The sequence below is a fragment of the Lutjanus erythropterus genome, chromosome 3 (assembly GCF_056507025.1).
Source record: "Lutjanus erythropterus isolate fLutEry1 chromosome 3, fLutEry1.hap2, whole genome shotgun sequence".
Classification (NCBI taxonomy): domain Eukaryota; kingdom Metazoa; phylum Chordata; class Actinopteri; order Lutjaniformes; family Lutjanidae; genus Lutjanus; species Lutjanus erythropterus.
In genome coordinates, this window is record NC_139319.1 from 34,552,596 (window position 1) to 34,568,722 (window position 16,127).

The 16,127-nt window shown below is 37.3% G+C and overlaps 3 protein-coding genes across 4 annotated transcripts; 1 reads left to right on the forward strand and 2 right to left on the reverse strand.

Annotated features, from left to right (window-relative positions):
* Positions 1–709: 709 nt before the first annotated feature.
* Positions 710–4,244, reverse strand: LOC146330367 (uncharacterized). The gene is made up of 3 exons (XM_084713848.1): positions 3,854–4,244; positions 3,310–3,635; positions 710–1,856 (listed from the first exon to the last, which is right to left on the reverse strand). The coding sequence occupies exons 2-3, from the start codon at positions 3,524–3,526 to the stop codon at positions 1,576–1,578; spliced, it is 498 nt and encodes a 165-aa protein (XP_084569974.1). The 5' UTR covers positions 3,527–3,635; positions 3,854–4,244; the 3' UTR covers positions 710–1,575.
* An 835-nt stretch (positions 4,245–5,079) lies between these two features.
* On the forward strand, positions 5,080–8,547 carry syce2 (synaptonemal complex central element protein 2). Of its 2 annotated transcripts, none has more exons than XM_084715894.1 (4): positions 5,080–5,808; positions 6,177–6,250; positions 6,429–6,555; positions 7,428–8,547. In XM_084715894.1, the coding sequence occupies exons 1-4, from the start codon at positions 5,734–5,736 to the stop codon at positions 7,626–7,628; spliced, it is 477 nt and encodes a 158-aa protein (XP_084572020.1). In that variant the 5' UTR covers positions 5,080–5,733; the 3' UTR covers positions 7,629–8,547. The 2 variants fall into 2 exon arrangements, with proteins under 2 accessions (XP_084572020.1, XP_084572021.1); XM_084715895.1 differs by having other exon boundaries at positions 5,083–5,808; positions 6,441–6,555.
* Positions 8,142–14,181, reverse strand: LOC146330369 (glutaryl-CoA dehydrogenase, mitochondrial-like). Its single transcript, XM_084715893.1, has 12 exons — positions 14,029–14,181; positions 13,381–13,490; positions 13,123–13,155; positions 12,865–13,005; positions 12,360–12,422; positions 12,034–12,204; positions 11,812–11,941; positions 9,809–10,025; positions 9,588–9,691; positions 9,277–9,402; positions 9,002–9,162; positions 8,142–8,604 (listed from the first exon to the last, which is right to left on the reverse strand). Exons 2-12 carry the CDS (start codon positions 13,481–13,483, stop codon positions 8,531–8,533), a joined length of 1,323 nt encoding a protein of 440 aa, XP_084572019.1. The 5' UTR covers positions 13,484–13,490; positions 14,029–14,181; the 3' UTR covers positions 8,142–8,530.
* Between the last annotated feature and the right edge of the window lie 1,946 nt (positions 14,182–16,127).

Consider the following 16,127-nt stretch of genomic DNA (forward strand, 5'->3'; position numbering starts at 1 on the left):
GGATCTGGAGTTAAAGACACACCCCTGTTCATGGACAAACATCAAGTAATTATAAATTTTGATTTTTTTATGTTGCCTATGGTCACAAGCTCCTTACAACTCCAACAGTTTTGTCAGCAATTTTATATTCATTGTGATTTTGTTGATCTGTTAAAAGGGTTTTTGGTAGAGTTCTTCTTTACCTGAACCAAGAGAATAAGGTATAAAACTTTATAATACCCATCGTTTAAAAATGGTAAATTAATAGTTAATTAAACTTTAGTTAATAGTTATTTAACTGTTAACAAATTTGCTAATGATAACCAACTGATTTGTAAACCAGTAAGAAATCTTAACAAAGAGAAACCTGATGTTTGTACTACTTTGTTAATGGTTAATAATTTGTTTGTAGACAATCTATAAACATTATTTTGGTAGCTATTATAAAGTTGCAACTGATGATTATAATATCTTATGTATCTACTTACTTTCTTACATGAAATTGAATAACATAATAATTTAAACCCAAACTGTTATCTTTTCTTAAACCTACCCCAGTACTTTTTGCGCGCTTATGTTGAAAGTCTACCTGGATTTTACATATTTATTATTTCTAACTTGACTGCACCACCCAGCGTGTCAAAAAAGTGACATTTTAGGGTTATCTGCCCTGTCATAGTTTGAGGGGTTTGGCCACTGACCAAGCAGCTGTATTTGACTTTGTAACTTTGTAAATGTTTAATAAATGCTGTGTACTGCATCTATTAACATTTTTAGAAAGCCATTATAAACTTGCAACTGATGTGTATAAATGTTTATTTGCTTGATAAATGTTGTATAAAGCATATATAAACATTTTTGAATGTTTGTTAACAGTGAAATTTCTATTAACTAAAGTTTAATTATCCATCAATTTATTATTATATTAATGATGGTTATTATAAAGTGTTGTCAGTCAGGACAGACGGTGTCATACACTGCACAGATTGTAAAGCCCCCTGAGGCAAATTGTGATTTTTGATTTTGGGGTATATAGATAAAATTTTACTTGATTTAAGTCCTTCTCAAGTTTGTCAAAGCAGGTAACAATCCAAGATAAAAAGAAATGTGACAGCATGGACTGATCACTGAGTCTGGCAGGAGAAGATTAAAAAGTCACAAAGCTAACTTGGCACAAATCCACAGGGAAAATTAAGAAGTGAAGGCCGTCCCACTGAGAATCCCAGGCTCTGATCCTGAGAAATGCTGCTGTTTGTCTCTTTTGGACAAATACAGAGATCAGTTACTCTGACAGAAGTAAATCCATACGTCCAGACTGGCCTTGTTCAATGCTTCTTTGTGATCCCAGTCAAGTGTGTAAAACATCAAAAGTATAGTTTGCAAGTCTGTGCGGGTCATACAATGTTGATGGATTTGTGTCACTCACTGATTTTTACAGAATCTTCAAAGAAATTGTTGAACTTGTTCCTTTAAAAAGTAGATTGGTGTGAAATTTGAAAATAAAGAGCTAAAGAAGTTCAACTAAGGAAAAAAAAAAATTAGCGAGAGGGAAATAAAAGGAAACAGTTAAAGCTGTCTTGGATCCTTTATGTTGCTTCATGCGTCGCTCTCCTTTGGGATTGGATGATTGTGGGACGGGCTGTTGACTCCGAGAGAGGTGGGGAAAAATGAAGGTATGTACGGGATGACAGTCATCAGAGGGCTGGTCAGTGGGCTCTCATTTCGGGGAGTCATGGGGATGATGACGTCATCCTGGTCCCACACGTGGAAGGCATTTGGGTGGGAGTGGGTGAGTGCAGGAGGCAGGTGCAGAGGGCTAACTCCTTCCACCTCGCCGTCTTTTCTCATGCTGTCATCAAGTGGGCCGAGCAAACAGTCTGTGGACGGATAAAAGATGAGGGATGGAAGTTCAGAAATTTATCCCCACCAACCCCATCCCGATTCCCACTAAGTTAAAAAAAAAAGAAAAAAAAGAAAAGTCCTTGTTTCTAATTTAACTTCAGCTTGATCACTGTCCTTACACCAAGTTTGCTTGATTATTACTGCATTTTGCTTAATCTCATATCAATTAGTTGTCAACTATTAAATTAATTACCAACTGAGGCTGAACAATTGATCAAAATTTCATCGAAATTACAAAATGGCCAACTGCAGTTCTCAAATCACAAGCGGTGCAATTTTTCTCAAAGGCAAAATGTGCACCAAAATCCTATTTTAAGTTAAAAATGGTCATGTTGTAGAGTCCTGGCCTACATATTATATTCTACAGACTTGAGAAAAAAAAATCTTTGCTTGGTACAGATCCCTGCAAAAATCACACTGAAATCATTTTATTTATTTTGTTTTTTCCAAAGAAAATGTTTTTTTTCAGTCAAAATCGTAACAATTAGATATTTTTTCAAAAGCAGTCAGTCCTATCACCAACTACTTTGGTAACTGATTAAACAATTTGGATATTTGTTTAAGGAAAGAACGGCAACATTCTCTAAATGTAGCCACTTAAATGTGAATATTTTCTGCTTTCTGTTCTCTTCTATGACAATAAACAGAATATATTTGTTTTGTGGACAAAACAAGACATTTGAGGATCTTGGACTTTGGGAAACACCAGCTAACATGTTTCACCATTGTCTGAAATTTTATACAACTAATCAATTGATCAAGAAAATACATTAAGCTTTAATTGACAATGAAAATGTTAGTTGAAGGCTGAATTTGGGATAATAATATATGTACTACATTTATCTTTTTTAGAGGTATGATTCCCAAAATTCACATATAGATTCATGGCAATTCAATACATATTCTCTACAGCAAAATTAAAGAATGCCTGATAACCTCCTCATATATAATACTTTATAAAATCATAATGTTTCAGATTTCACAATAAAACCACAGACTTTTGCCTGACTAATTTACAAACTTGGGGTAGCATACGACACAAAACAAAAGCAAAACAATAAGATGAGGTGACAGATGTAGTGCATTTCCCCTCTGTCAGGGGATATCCACTAACAGCACAGCATTTTTAAGTGAATAATCAAACCATGTTTGAATACAGTTGTTTTATTCATCATGTGTTCAGAAGTGAAAGTCTTTGGATGTTAAAGTGCATCATGTAGTTGCAAACATTCTGTTGAAATCTAGCTGCAGGATGCATTAACAATTTATGCAATATTGTCAAACTTACATGATGCTTTTTAAATGGATGTATGAGGCTAGACAGCAAAAAATGAAAACACTTAAACTAATGTAGTGGTCAAAAAGACTTCTGGCACACAACTAATGCTTAATGAAGATGAGACATCTACCTCTAATAGACATGAGTACCTGTTATGTCCAGGAGGAGGTCTTTGATGAGGTGGCCCACGATAGCATATGCCACAGCAACCACGACCAGGGCGGCCATCAGGAGGTAGAGAACAGATTTAGGTAGCTGGATAAGGTCCCTGGGAGGAGGCTTGTACTCTTTGTACAGAGGCTCCACATTATGTACCAAGTATTGGAATGACAGGCCGCCTTCGTCTGTGTAGTTAAAGCGATCCATATTCCCAGTCTGCTCTCTTCTTCCTCCAGTGAGTGGTAGTTATTACTCCATTATATTCAAAGTGAAAACGTCCCCAGTTGGATTGATCCACTTGCTCAGGTGTCACTCCCTAACATGCAAAGAGGCAGAGTCAGTCTCCAACTTAAAAAGTAAAATATTTATACTTTATGGCCTAATTAACTGTAACATAAGGCAGATAGAAGAGCCTAGTGCAAATATATTCAAATAGCCATTTCAATTTACCTTTTTATTTACTCTTTAAGGTATAAAAAAACTACTTCTCTGACACCTGACCATAAAAATAGGTCAGTGAATGAATTCACCCACCTGTCAAGACCAAGGTTGTCCAGCTTCCACTTTAAACACATCTGGATCTTTGTGCCACTTCACCAACATGTCTCAAAACAGTAGCAGATCATTGCTTTCATCAGCATCATGTTGTTATCATCAGTCCATCCTCCCTCCACCAGACGTCAGGACATTTGAGACTGCCTCTATGTCCCTCTGCTCTGTCCTCTGTGCTGGAATAATCCCGACTGTGGGCGGCGACACAGACGCAGACAGATGAAGGGAGGGATTACACCTCCAATCACAGCAGCGATCAATCAGTCTCTCATCCCATCCCTGTCCCACTTAATCCACCACAGATGATCTGTGTGAGTGTGGCCTTTCTCCTTTATAATACTCACAAACGTCATATCCACCCAACCACCCACACACACACACACACACACACACACACACACGTAGATGAAAAAACTCAATCTTTGTCCCAAGTTCTTAGCTATTTTAACGCCATCCAAAATAAATAAATCCTTAAAATTTCCTGACAGGAAAGGCTGAAATTAAGTCCTGTCCTTCATCTGGATTTGCTTCTGTTTTACTGTATTATAATGTAACTTATCAATAGTCTATAAAAATGCTAATACAAGAGGTTTCTGTCATCATTTTGAAGTTGATGGGTGCTTTATGGATGTTTTTCTTAATTTCCATTTTCTGCTACTTTGCAGCTGAAGTACCTGATTTAATCCAACAGTATAAATTATAATTAAAAACACATTAAAAAACAAAACAAAAAAACACACAGACTATTATTATCTGATGGAGTATCAGGGCCACAGGTTCCGTTCTTTCAGGTCAAACAGACTCAGGAAGTCAAGCTTTCTTTATTAAAAAAATATTCAGACAAGGATTTATTTTCATTATTTTACAATATGAAAATAAAGTCAAAATGATGGTCAAAATATAATACCATATACCTTAACAACCATACAACCATAAAAATGTCTTCCTCTATATTATTATTACTATTATTCATATATATGTATATATATATGTATGTATGTATATATATATATATATATATATATATATATATATATATATATATATATATATATGTATATAAATATATATACATATATACATACACACACATATATGTATATGTGTATATATATATATATATATATATATATATATATATATATATATATATATATATATATATATATATATTATTTTTTTTTACAGTGTGGTGTAGCTGCTTATTTTACTCACTCTACTGTTTTCCAGGTGAGAACATCTCATTTTAACCATAATCTATATTAAAGCAATATATATCATACATGTTTTATGGTGTTTACAAAATACCGTTAAACACAAAGAATATAAAACAGGTCGCGGGGGTTTGGCTTGTTTATCATCATAAACAAAGAAAGAAAAACACCGTCTAGCTAACCGTTACAGCAGGCTAAGTTAGCACATAGCTAACCGACGCTAACGCTAGCTACGTTGTGCACATAGGCTAAATATACACATTTATGAAGTGCACATAGTTAATGTATACTAGTACACACATAGGTGAGGTGTTAAGTACTGTATATATTGCCATTATAAGCATTTGTTAGCAACATACTTTATTGTGTAAGTGCATATTAACTATATTCATTCTGTGGTTTGCAACTGTGAAGCTAAAGGTAGCTACTATTACATTTGAAAGCTAACAGGGGTTAGCTACAGCTACAGGTGTCAGTATCTAGCTGTCAGTGGGGATTGAGCCATCTCGTTATGCTAGCACATGCATTCTTCTCAGAAACACCTTATTGTATTATAATTTTCAATATTTTCCCGCTAATTTTATTTGTGTATTTTTTTAATCAGGTGTGTCTTTTTCAGATTTAGCCCTGCAGAATAAAACAGGCAAAATGGATTTTTTCTTTGACCTACCGTCCACTTCCCAGTCCACTCCAAACAGCAGCGGACATGAACATTCAGAGATGGTAATGTGTTATAATCATATAAAGCAAGCTAAAAACCCAATAGTACACAAATATGATATTTTTAGAAAGGTTTTAGAGCAAGATATTAACTTGTGGGAGCACAATACTCCTTAAAAAGGTACGGAGCAGATTTGTGAACAAGTTAGTATCCTGTGAGAATAAGAACATTTGTTTCACTCATATATGGATTTCATGATGTTAACTTATTTCCCAAGTCAATGTGTTGTTCTCACAAGATGTAAAAACAGTTGAGGTATGAGTATGAGTTTTTGGGATCTTGTGCAGTAAATGTTAACTGTCAGCCAATGCAAACATGGTGATGATGGAGGAGTTTATAGCTGCTTTATTCATTGTCCTTGGCAATACAGACAGAAGACTCAGAATCATCAAGAGGGAAGTCATCAAACATCAACATGAGTGAGACTGAAGAGGAGCACACCAGGTATAGAATTACCTTTTCAATATAAAGTGAAGTGACAATACTACATTGTATCGTCACTTCACTTTAGCGTATACTTTCCATTTTACTGTCAGTTTGTCCAAGGATGAACAGTACTCTATTGCTTCTCAATGAATGAGACATTTAGGTTAAAGCCACATTCAACCTGCATTCATGTCAGTATCTGTTGTAGCTCAAGCATAGATGACATTAGCAGAAGAGTGCAGGATCTGGTAGAAAAAATGAACGACAGCCGCACCAGTGACCAGAAGGTGATGGACGGCTTTCAAGAGAGCCTAATAGAGAAGGTATGTTTATATTTATTTTGTTTAAGAAGGGACTGTGGACATTAATTAACATGATCAGTGATGTCACATAAATGTGCTAGATTTAGCCATATAGGCTAATTTTCATCTGTAATCCCTGGCAGGTTAATGGTATATGTGTATGTATGTAAGAAAAAGAAAAAAGCATACAGAAACACATAAGCACAACTAAAAGCAGATTGATTGCATGTCCACACATGGTACAAAACTTACTGAATGCTTCTCATCCTATTCCTTATAGTGCTTTAATCCACTGATATGCAGAGTTTTGACAAAGTCTTGAAAGTTTAGAAAATGCTTAATTTTAACCATAATATTTTCATGGATGCTGTAAGTTTAATATAGTCCAGATCCTTGATCTGATTCTTTCAACCACACAATCACTCCTGCTAACTAAAAATCTTTTAATATTTGAAATGAAACAGTCTCATCGTCATAGTTCATAGCTCACAGCTAGATGCGTCCTCTGCTGATCCTTTGATTGAATTGAGATTAAATTGTACAATCAAAGTTAATATGAACAGCTAGCAAAATAAACAAAGTGTAATGATACATTATAATTATATATAATAAAGACATTGTGAGACTGGGATTTTTTTGTTTAAGGTACCTTAAAAGTGCTTGAAAAATGATCTAATTTTACTCTTAAAGAGTTGTTCAAACCCTGGCTATTTACACAATCATCCAATACTTCTTTCATGACTGTCATGATTGGCTTTAGTGTAATTAATGCTTTAATTGCAGACTGATACATTTAGAGTACAGTTGATGTTGTTTAGTGTGTATTTGGTACAGTCCCTGTCCACAGATCTTCTGATCTGGTCATTGGTCTGATGTTTTCTTTTGTTTCCCAGGTGACAGAGATGTGTCAACAGATGAAGGATAACATGTACACGGTCTATGAGAAAAACAGTAATGAGATGGAGGCGAAGCTGCAGGAGTTGACGGAGGTGCTGGAGAGATGCACCAAACTCAACAGGGAGCTCACGGAGGCCAACCAGGCGCTGGCAGGCCTCAGAGCAGGCCTGGCTATTAGCCAACTGTCAGAGCCCTGATAACCTGGTTATGGGGTCTGTATTTTTGTTTTGAATTAGTCCATGTGCTACTCAGAATCAGTTAATGTGCTTGTTTGTTTAATGTTAGGTTGAGTGTTGACAATAGATTACTTTGTCTAGATAACTCCTCTTGGTTTCCTCTTTTTCCAAGAATAGACGGTTGACAGTGTCTTTGTTATATAAGACAATAGTTCAGATTCATAAACAACAGCTTCAATTTTATTTTAATTAGTTTAGTTTTACTTTATATGTTTAATTTCAGCATCTGTTGATTCAATAAATAAAAGTGCCACAAATAAGAACAAAATTATCAAATTACATGTCTCTCAGGTGTTCACATTTTTATATTTGTTATGTATTACGATACCCTATTGTGACTGTTGTACTTTTGTATTTCCTCAGAACTCACAGCGTCTCAGCACAGACATGCAGTTCTTCAACCCTACAATAACTAACGTAATAGTAATAGTGTAAAATGTCAACAGAAAAGAATCTCAGCTGTACTCATTCATATCCACTCACTCATTCAAAGCCATTTATTTACATATAGTTCAGTTATCACAAAATAAACTCAGAATGCTATAACTTTAACATGCACCTGCCTAACCAGTACCTGAAGTATATTTCAGGCACTTTAACTGTACAAATGTCATGACAGTTGGACCCATTGCTTTAAGTTGACCTTACATATTCACCAAAGATACAAACGAGAGCAGTAATAGACTTCTCCCATTGGTAGTTTGAAAACGTATAAATGTAATGAGGTATTTGTAGTTTACCCACCAGGCAAAGCTCCAGCTCGTGTTTCTACACATACAAGTTTCCCTAATCAGGCTGTGTTTGTCAGAGGTCAGATAAACAGGTCGTACAGTACAAGTCCATTTTGAGAAGATGGAGAACCTTTACTTTCCAACAGTGAAAGACTGCAGTCCAGTGATGGCTCTGCCCAGGATCAAGGCATGGATGTCATGAGTTCCTATGAAGATCAATGAGAAAAACACACGATAAGCTGCTTGTCCATTAAGAGATACTAGAGTTGTCAGTAAAAATTATGGTATTGCTCTGAAATGCGCTGTACTTATATAAACAGTATTGTGCAAACCATATTCTGTTCTCCTTAGTTATGACAATACATATTTTGGAGTTTTTTAGTGATAATTTGTTTAAAAAAAACCCCACATTGAACTATATGATTTGTTCAAGAGTAGATCAACATGACAATAATAACCTGTAATAATCTCTGTGTTGCTGACCTCTGGTGGTGGATTCAAGTAATGGCAGTTCAAGTCCTTTTCACTGCAACACTTCCTTTTGTTGGTACTTTTGAAAATGTTAAAAATGTAGACTGGATGCAACCACTGCTGTGTGCCTACCCTCGTATGTGTTGACGGCCTCCAGGTTCATGACGTGACGGATAATGTGGTATTCATCTGCAATGCCGTTTCCTCCCAGCATGTCCCTGGCCTGTCTGGCAATATCCAAAGCTTTGCCACAGCTATTCCTTTTCAGCATGGAGATCATCTCTGGTGCTGCTCTACAAGGAGATTAAAGGAAAACTATTTTCTTTTCCTGTCAAAGAGGGGACCAGTGGCTTACAGAGGCCAAAACAAAGGTGAAAGAAATGTCTAGACAGAAACAGACAACTCACTTTTTCTCATCGATCAGTCTCCCCAGGGTCAGACATGACTGCAGGCCAATCGTGATCTCTGTCAGCATGTCAGCCATTTTCTTCTGCATCAGCTGGTTCCTGGCCAGTGGCACCCCAAACTGGATTCTGATTGGAGAATAGAGAGACATGAAAACTAATCCTTCTCTAGAAGAGCTGAGGCTGGCAGAACAAGAGAAGATAAATCTGGATATATACAATGTTCACACATTCTCATTGGATTTGGTTTCTGTTATGTCTGTTATGACCTTGACTTTAGTGAACACATCAACTGTTGACAGAACACCCTGTACCTGTCCAGAGTGTACTGACGGGCAGCATGGAAGCAGAATTCAGCAGCTCCCAGAGCTCCCCATGCAATGCCATACCGGGCATTGTTTAGACAGCCGAAGGGACCCTGATCAAAATGGTCAACAAAAGCATTGTAAAATATTAGCATACAGTAACATGTTGTAATAGTGAAGTAAAATGTAGAGTCTATAGTTGAAGTTGATCTGAGAGAGCAGCAACTTACAGCTAGACCAGAAACATTAGGCAGCAGGTTCTCCTGGGGAACTTCCACCTCATCCATCAGGATCATGCCGGTGGCAGACGCCCTCAGTGAGAACTTGCCCTCAATCTTGGGGGTGGCAAAACCCTTCATTCCACGCTCCAAGATGAAACCACGCACCCTGCCATCCTCACACTTGGCCCACACTACTGCGATGTCTGCCACGGGGGAATTAGTGATCCTAGCAGAGGAAGGAGAATGAAAAGGATTTCAAATATTAACTGCATGATCAGTATTTGACAAAGGGTCTGGCAGCGAGTGCAGACCAAAGAGTGATCAGTTGTTTTCTGTTTCAACTGACCTAAAATACCAGTCTATCATTAAGCTAACCCAAAAACAGAGGAACTGACTTTGTCATCTCATGTGAAGTACTGCATATGTTAGGATTTTTTGCACACTTCATATGAAGGGATGTGCTCTATACCAAAAATGTCTCTGTTATGACAACGTGACATTAAGCAAGAGAACATAACCTGTCAGTGTCTCTGTCATGATAACCTGACATCACCAAACTTATAGAAACTGGCTTTATGTTCCAACATTACGTTATACTGTTATATGTGGTTGGTTTAGGTCCTTTGGTCTTTGACCTCACGTAAAATGGTACTGTTTGGACTTGTCATAAAGATGTTGTAAGGCCAGTTTGATGACAGCACAGTACAAAGGTCACTTAGCTTACAGAGTTAACTGATGGAAATCGAGCAGTTTTCTTATTGCTAAAGTAGGCTAACTGCTGTCTTGCTGTTACCTCTAGATGCCATTAGCTAGTAGGCTCAGTTAGGTGTAGAGCTAGCCAAGTAAATATCTGACTCAGCCCCAGGGTATCAGGAGCTGCACCCAGCAGGAAAACCATGTCTGTACTGTATTCCTTGTTACACTCATCGCCGCCGGCCAAATTAGACTTTACGTTATATAACAGGTTATGTTGTTCTGGTTTCTGTCAAGTTGTCATAACAAACACATCTCAAACAATGTCCAGTTTAAAAATGACATAATTGACAAAATGACACTAAATAACATTCAGTGCCATGACGTGATTATGACAGTGTAGTTAAAGTCTTATGCACAGCCCTTCAAATAAAGTTACTGGATTTTCATACATAATGGCAGCACTGTAATTATTATTTTTTTCAGGTTATTAGTCTCAAAATGCCAGCAGCCTGTTGCATCAGCTATGTGTAAGTTCAAATATTTTATCAAGGTAAAACAGTTGCACCACAGAGATAAATCACAACCAAATAAAAACTAAATAGTTACACGTGTCACTACAGGGTAAGTGTAAATCATAAAATTTCACAGAATTTTACCCACTAAAGGTAAAAAGTTGTTTTGTTTGCTACACAGCATCATTTCTTTCATTAATTGCACACTGATTCGCAACACAGTGATCCAATTTCTTATTAATTGATATGATATTTCAATGTCGATCTAGTTTACTACAAAAAGCTACGATGCCATGTGGCTCATGCAAGACAGAAAGCTAAAGGAACTCTATCTTCAATTATTGATTGGTCACATGCCTCAGTTATGACTTAATGTCCAAACTAGTTACAACATAGGCTATGCTGCAAGTAATCATACGTGCAACCTATTTTAGTAGCTGATTTAGTAGTTGAATCAACAAACCAAGTAACTAGTAGTTACTGAGCTCAAGTGTCAACTTCACACCCTAACTTAGGAGAGAGAGGAGAGAGACTTACACATGCAGGTGCAACCCCATGCAGACCTCTGTGTGTCAGACACTTTCATTTAAGTCCCCATAAGTACATAGTAAACAGATAGGTGTATATTTTAATTTATCTAATAGTCCAAAAAGGTAACACTGGGACAGAATAAACAAACAAAAACCATCTCTCATGATGCCACTGAAAGCACAAATCATTGTCTAGATCTGTCATCAGTAGCTTGCCCCATTCTCAGTCAATAGAGAGTTTTGAGAAAACACTCGAATGTGTGGGTCTACCTACCAGGTCTTGGCTCCACTGATGGTGAAGGTGCCACTGGATGAGTTGTATTTGGCCTTTGTCTCCATACTGCTGGGATCACTGCCGTGGTTGGGCTCTGTCAGCCCAAAGCAGCCCAGGATTTCTCCACGAGCTGCACAGCAAACGAAAACATGAGAAACGATACTGAGACAGTCCTTTCCCATTTTTAAAATGTGTGCGACTGTAGAAAATTTTTTCTCTTACCAAGCCTGGGCAGGTACTTCTTCTTCTGGGCGTCTGTGCCGTACGCATTGATAGGGTGCATGACCAGAGAAGACTGGACACTCATGACTGACCGATACCCACTGTCCACTCTCTCAACCTCCCTGGCAATCAAGCCGTATGCCACATAACTGGTGCCTGCACAGCCGTACCCTGCAGGGGAAATAAAACGCAGTGTAAAGTCCTACAAGTACTCTGAAAATGACCAAAAAAAGACATAGAAAACACACACATGCAACAGTAAGAATTCAATTACTCTTAAATTATGTAGGACAAAATAGTGATAATGTATTTTTGTTTCTGTTTACCTTTAATAGTTGGGCCTAAAACGCCCAACTCTCCCATCTCTGAGACAATCTCACGGTGGAAATCTGTAGCCCGGAGCATGTTGAGAAAAAAAAGACTGTCCGTCAAATATTTTGCAGAAAATTAATGCAAATATTCTGTCCTATGCTGATATTTTTCTTCAGAATCTATACCTAAAATACAGCAGACTATACATACACAGTAAAACTTCAATTCAGATTCTTTCAGCTTAATATAAATTAGTTTATATGGTCCGGGGGTCTTTTGCACACACTGTGTTTAAGAACAAAAAAAAAATCTTAAGTAGCTTTAGGAACAAAAATTATTTGGGTAGGTTTAGGAGCAAAAAAAGGACTATGGTAGGTTTAGTAAACAAAAACACTTGGGTAACTTTAGGAACAAAGAACACAAGTAGGTTTAGAAGAAGATTGTTGTTTGGGTTCAAATAAGTACGTTAATCTGGGAATTTATCCCAGGACGTGTGTTCTGGCTGTGTGCTTTACTTACGTTCATGTCTGTTGGCCATGAGGATGCGGGGCATGAGTTTCTCCTGACAGTAGTCACGGAAGGAGTCCCGGATCATGATCTCCTCCTCCGTCAGCTGACCCTCCAGATCCAGGGCATCCTGCCAGTTGAACGGCATCTTGGCTGAAGGTCAAAATATACACACACACTCACTGTGGTTATGTCACTGTAAACATGTGACATGGAAACGTGTGAAAGAATCTGGACGTAGCAGGTTCAACTCATTAAAACTTTACTTACATGCCTTTGCTGGCTTTTTTATTTCTTCAACATCTGAAGAAAGAAAAAGAAAAATGTTTAATCAAGTGGATTCCACATCATTTTGCACAATTTTAAACAGCTTATTTCAGTTTTCACCTCCTGTGCATTCTTTTTTTGGACAAAAATGAAGATAATGTTTCCTACACCTTGTCATAAAGACTGTCACTCTAAACTTTATCTTACCAGGTCTTTATATACATAAAAAAACACACAAAAAAAGAATTAGCATAGGATTACCTTTGGGAGTTGCAGCAGCTGTGCCCTGGGCTCTGGACACAGTGACAGCAGCACATTTTTGGCTGTTTGAGAGCAGCCGGGTGACAGCACCTCTGAGAGCCATACGTTTACTGAGCATAGACAAAAAGCAGATATTAAATATATGTTAAAATTGCAATATTTTATATATCTATACACATAGGAAAATCATAATTCCCAGTTAATGGACAAGCTGTTATGCAACAATGTTGCAGACTGAGTTGTCAGACCAGTGAAAATCAGGAAAATTAAAGTATACCATATATTACAATTTCCTTAATTACCTTTGTAATTACAATATAATCATTCTTTCCAACAGGCTCATAAAGAAACTTTTTGTCTGTATTATTTCTGCATTATTCTCACTCCAGATAGAGTGACAGTAGTGGTATGGGTATTGATTAGGCACTGGGTTAGAATACTCTTTTGATCTGTTTTCACAGCTCCTCTGGATGCAAGAAAAGTGAAAACCACAAACTGCAGCTGTTTTATACTGTTTGACATGTCCAGAACATTTTGAGAACAAAGCAGCATGCTGTCCCTCCCCTCTCAAATCAACTCATCCGTGCAACAGTGTAAAAGTTCGGTTTTTAAAGGAACCTTTGGTCTAAACATCCAGTCGTACAATACCTTTTTCCTCTCGGTAAATTAGACTGATGATCCCACGACTTGTCCGCGGTGAGTTGAGCGATAAAAGTCACTTAAATAACGTTTCAGCCGGTGCAACGTCACATGGATACGTAACGTTGAACGTGGGAGCTCTTTTCCTCCATGACAGATGAGGCAAAAGGCGCTGAATGAAAGTTACGCAACTGACTTTGGGCTGACTGTGGCAGCAGAAAAGTCATTATAATAAACAAACTGGCGGAGTTTGCTCGTTGGGGATGTCTGGTACTGCTTCCTGTAACGTGCACGGCACAACATTTTCACTTTTCGTGGGTGTGTGAATTGAATTTTTCCACGTATTTACACACTCAAAATGGCGTGTACGGAGTGCTGTGACAGCGGGGTGTGTGGAGGGTGTCGACCCACCGCCCTCCACCTCATTGGCTGGTAAAATAAGGAGCCATGTACAGAATGTGTGAGCGCCTGTACCCAACTTTTGTAAGTGACACTGCAGCTGACCGTGGAGCCAGACAGCAACAGACACAAACAACAGCAGCTACATCAATGACACTCATGTCAGTACTGTCAATGCTAGGGAAAGAAGTAAAGGAAAGAAAGCAAAGGAAGTCAAAAAACTCAGAAATGCAGGATAGTTCAGTTAGTTAGTTCACTTTGAGGCCTCCCACCCGGGGCTCCAGATGGCCTCAGTAGGGGTTCAGTGAAATGAAATGGAAATGAAACAATATTACAGCAGTTTTTCATTACTTATTAAATGAATGTCACTTTGAACTAGCTCTTCGGCCAAATTTAGGCTGTTCTGAGATAAAGTATTGAGGAATTTTATTGTTTTTCCAACTTTTCCCAGAGTCAGAAATGAATAAATGCCTTTGGACAGACCTTTTTTATGTTTTTACTGGTGTGTGAAGTGTAAAACAGCAACATTAAGCTGTCTTTGCTCAATTATCGAGTATGTGTGGAATCAGATGACAGGCATGATCCCATAGACATCCAGGAATTTAGTGAAATTTAAGAGAGTAATCTGGGTTGTGTTTTTTTTCAAGCTTTGTCTGAGGAGGCCCAATCCTAGACTTTGAAAACAACTGTGTCAGTCTATAAAATGTTAAAAAAAAAAAAAAAAAAAAAAGGATAAAAGTGCATAGTTCAGATTCAATATATTACATGGCCATCAGCCTAGCAGCCCCCTGGATGATAAAAAGAAAAGACACAGCTTTTTCCAGTGTAACCAGATATTAAATCAGTCGACTTTACCAAGAAAAATGTAACCAGAAAGCCTGGTAACATGTATTTATTTCTTGTTTGACTGATTGTCTGTTATTTCAGAAGTGTGAAATGCTCACTTGACTTTCTTAAGAAACCTGATAACATTTCATACGTTTAAAATATTCATTGCTTTACTGGCACACCCACACATGACAAAGCAGTTTCCTGTCACAGTTCACCTTCCAGCCAACTGAGTTACATAAAAACATGTCACAGTGTCTCTCAGATGTATGACTTTCAAATAAATTTTTGTTGTGGTGTCTTTTTGTGGTGTGTTCTTTCTTTCTTTATTTTTTTAGGTCACAGAGTAGTTGAGTGGAGCAACACAGAAAATATTAGATTTGTCATTCCTCTGCTATGTTTAACTTCACTCATGAAACTCATCATGAAATTGTGTGTCCAGATGGTTGTAATGGCAGGCTTATCTGTTCATTACTGAATAGGTTACTCAGGGTATTCTGCTCCTGTGATTCAAATTGCATATGAACTTTAGTCTCATCTCTTGAGTTATATGAACAGGAATAGTTTTTTACTCAGTGTAGTGGAGACTGTGCTCCAGTGGTAGAGGAAGAGCTCACACCAGTACCAATCAAATAAATAAGTCAATAGAAAAAAGTATAATCAGCAAGTATTAAGTATCAAAAGTATTGTCCAGATTGTAGTAGTCGTGTTTTTTTTTTTCTTTTCTTTATTGAACATAGAAAAGAAAACAATCAGCAAACATACATGAAGTGCACATTACAGACTCAATGTGTTGTCAAAGAAATAAAACTGAAAAAGGAAGCAATTAAAAATAAAAATGAAACATCCAAACATAACATAAATAATGACATCAATACCGT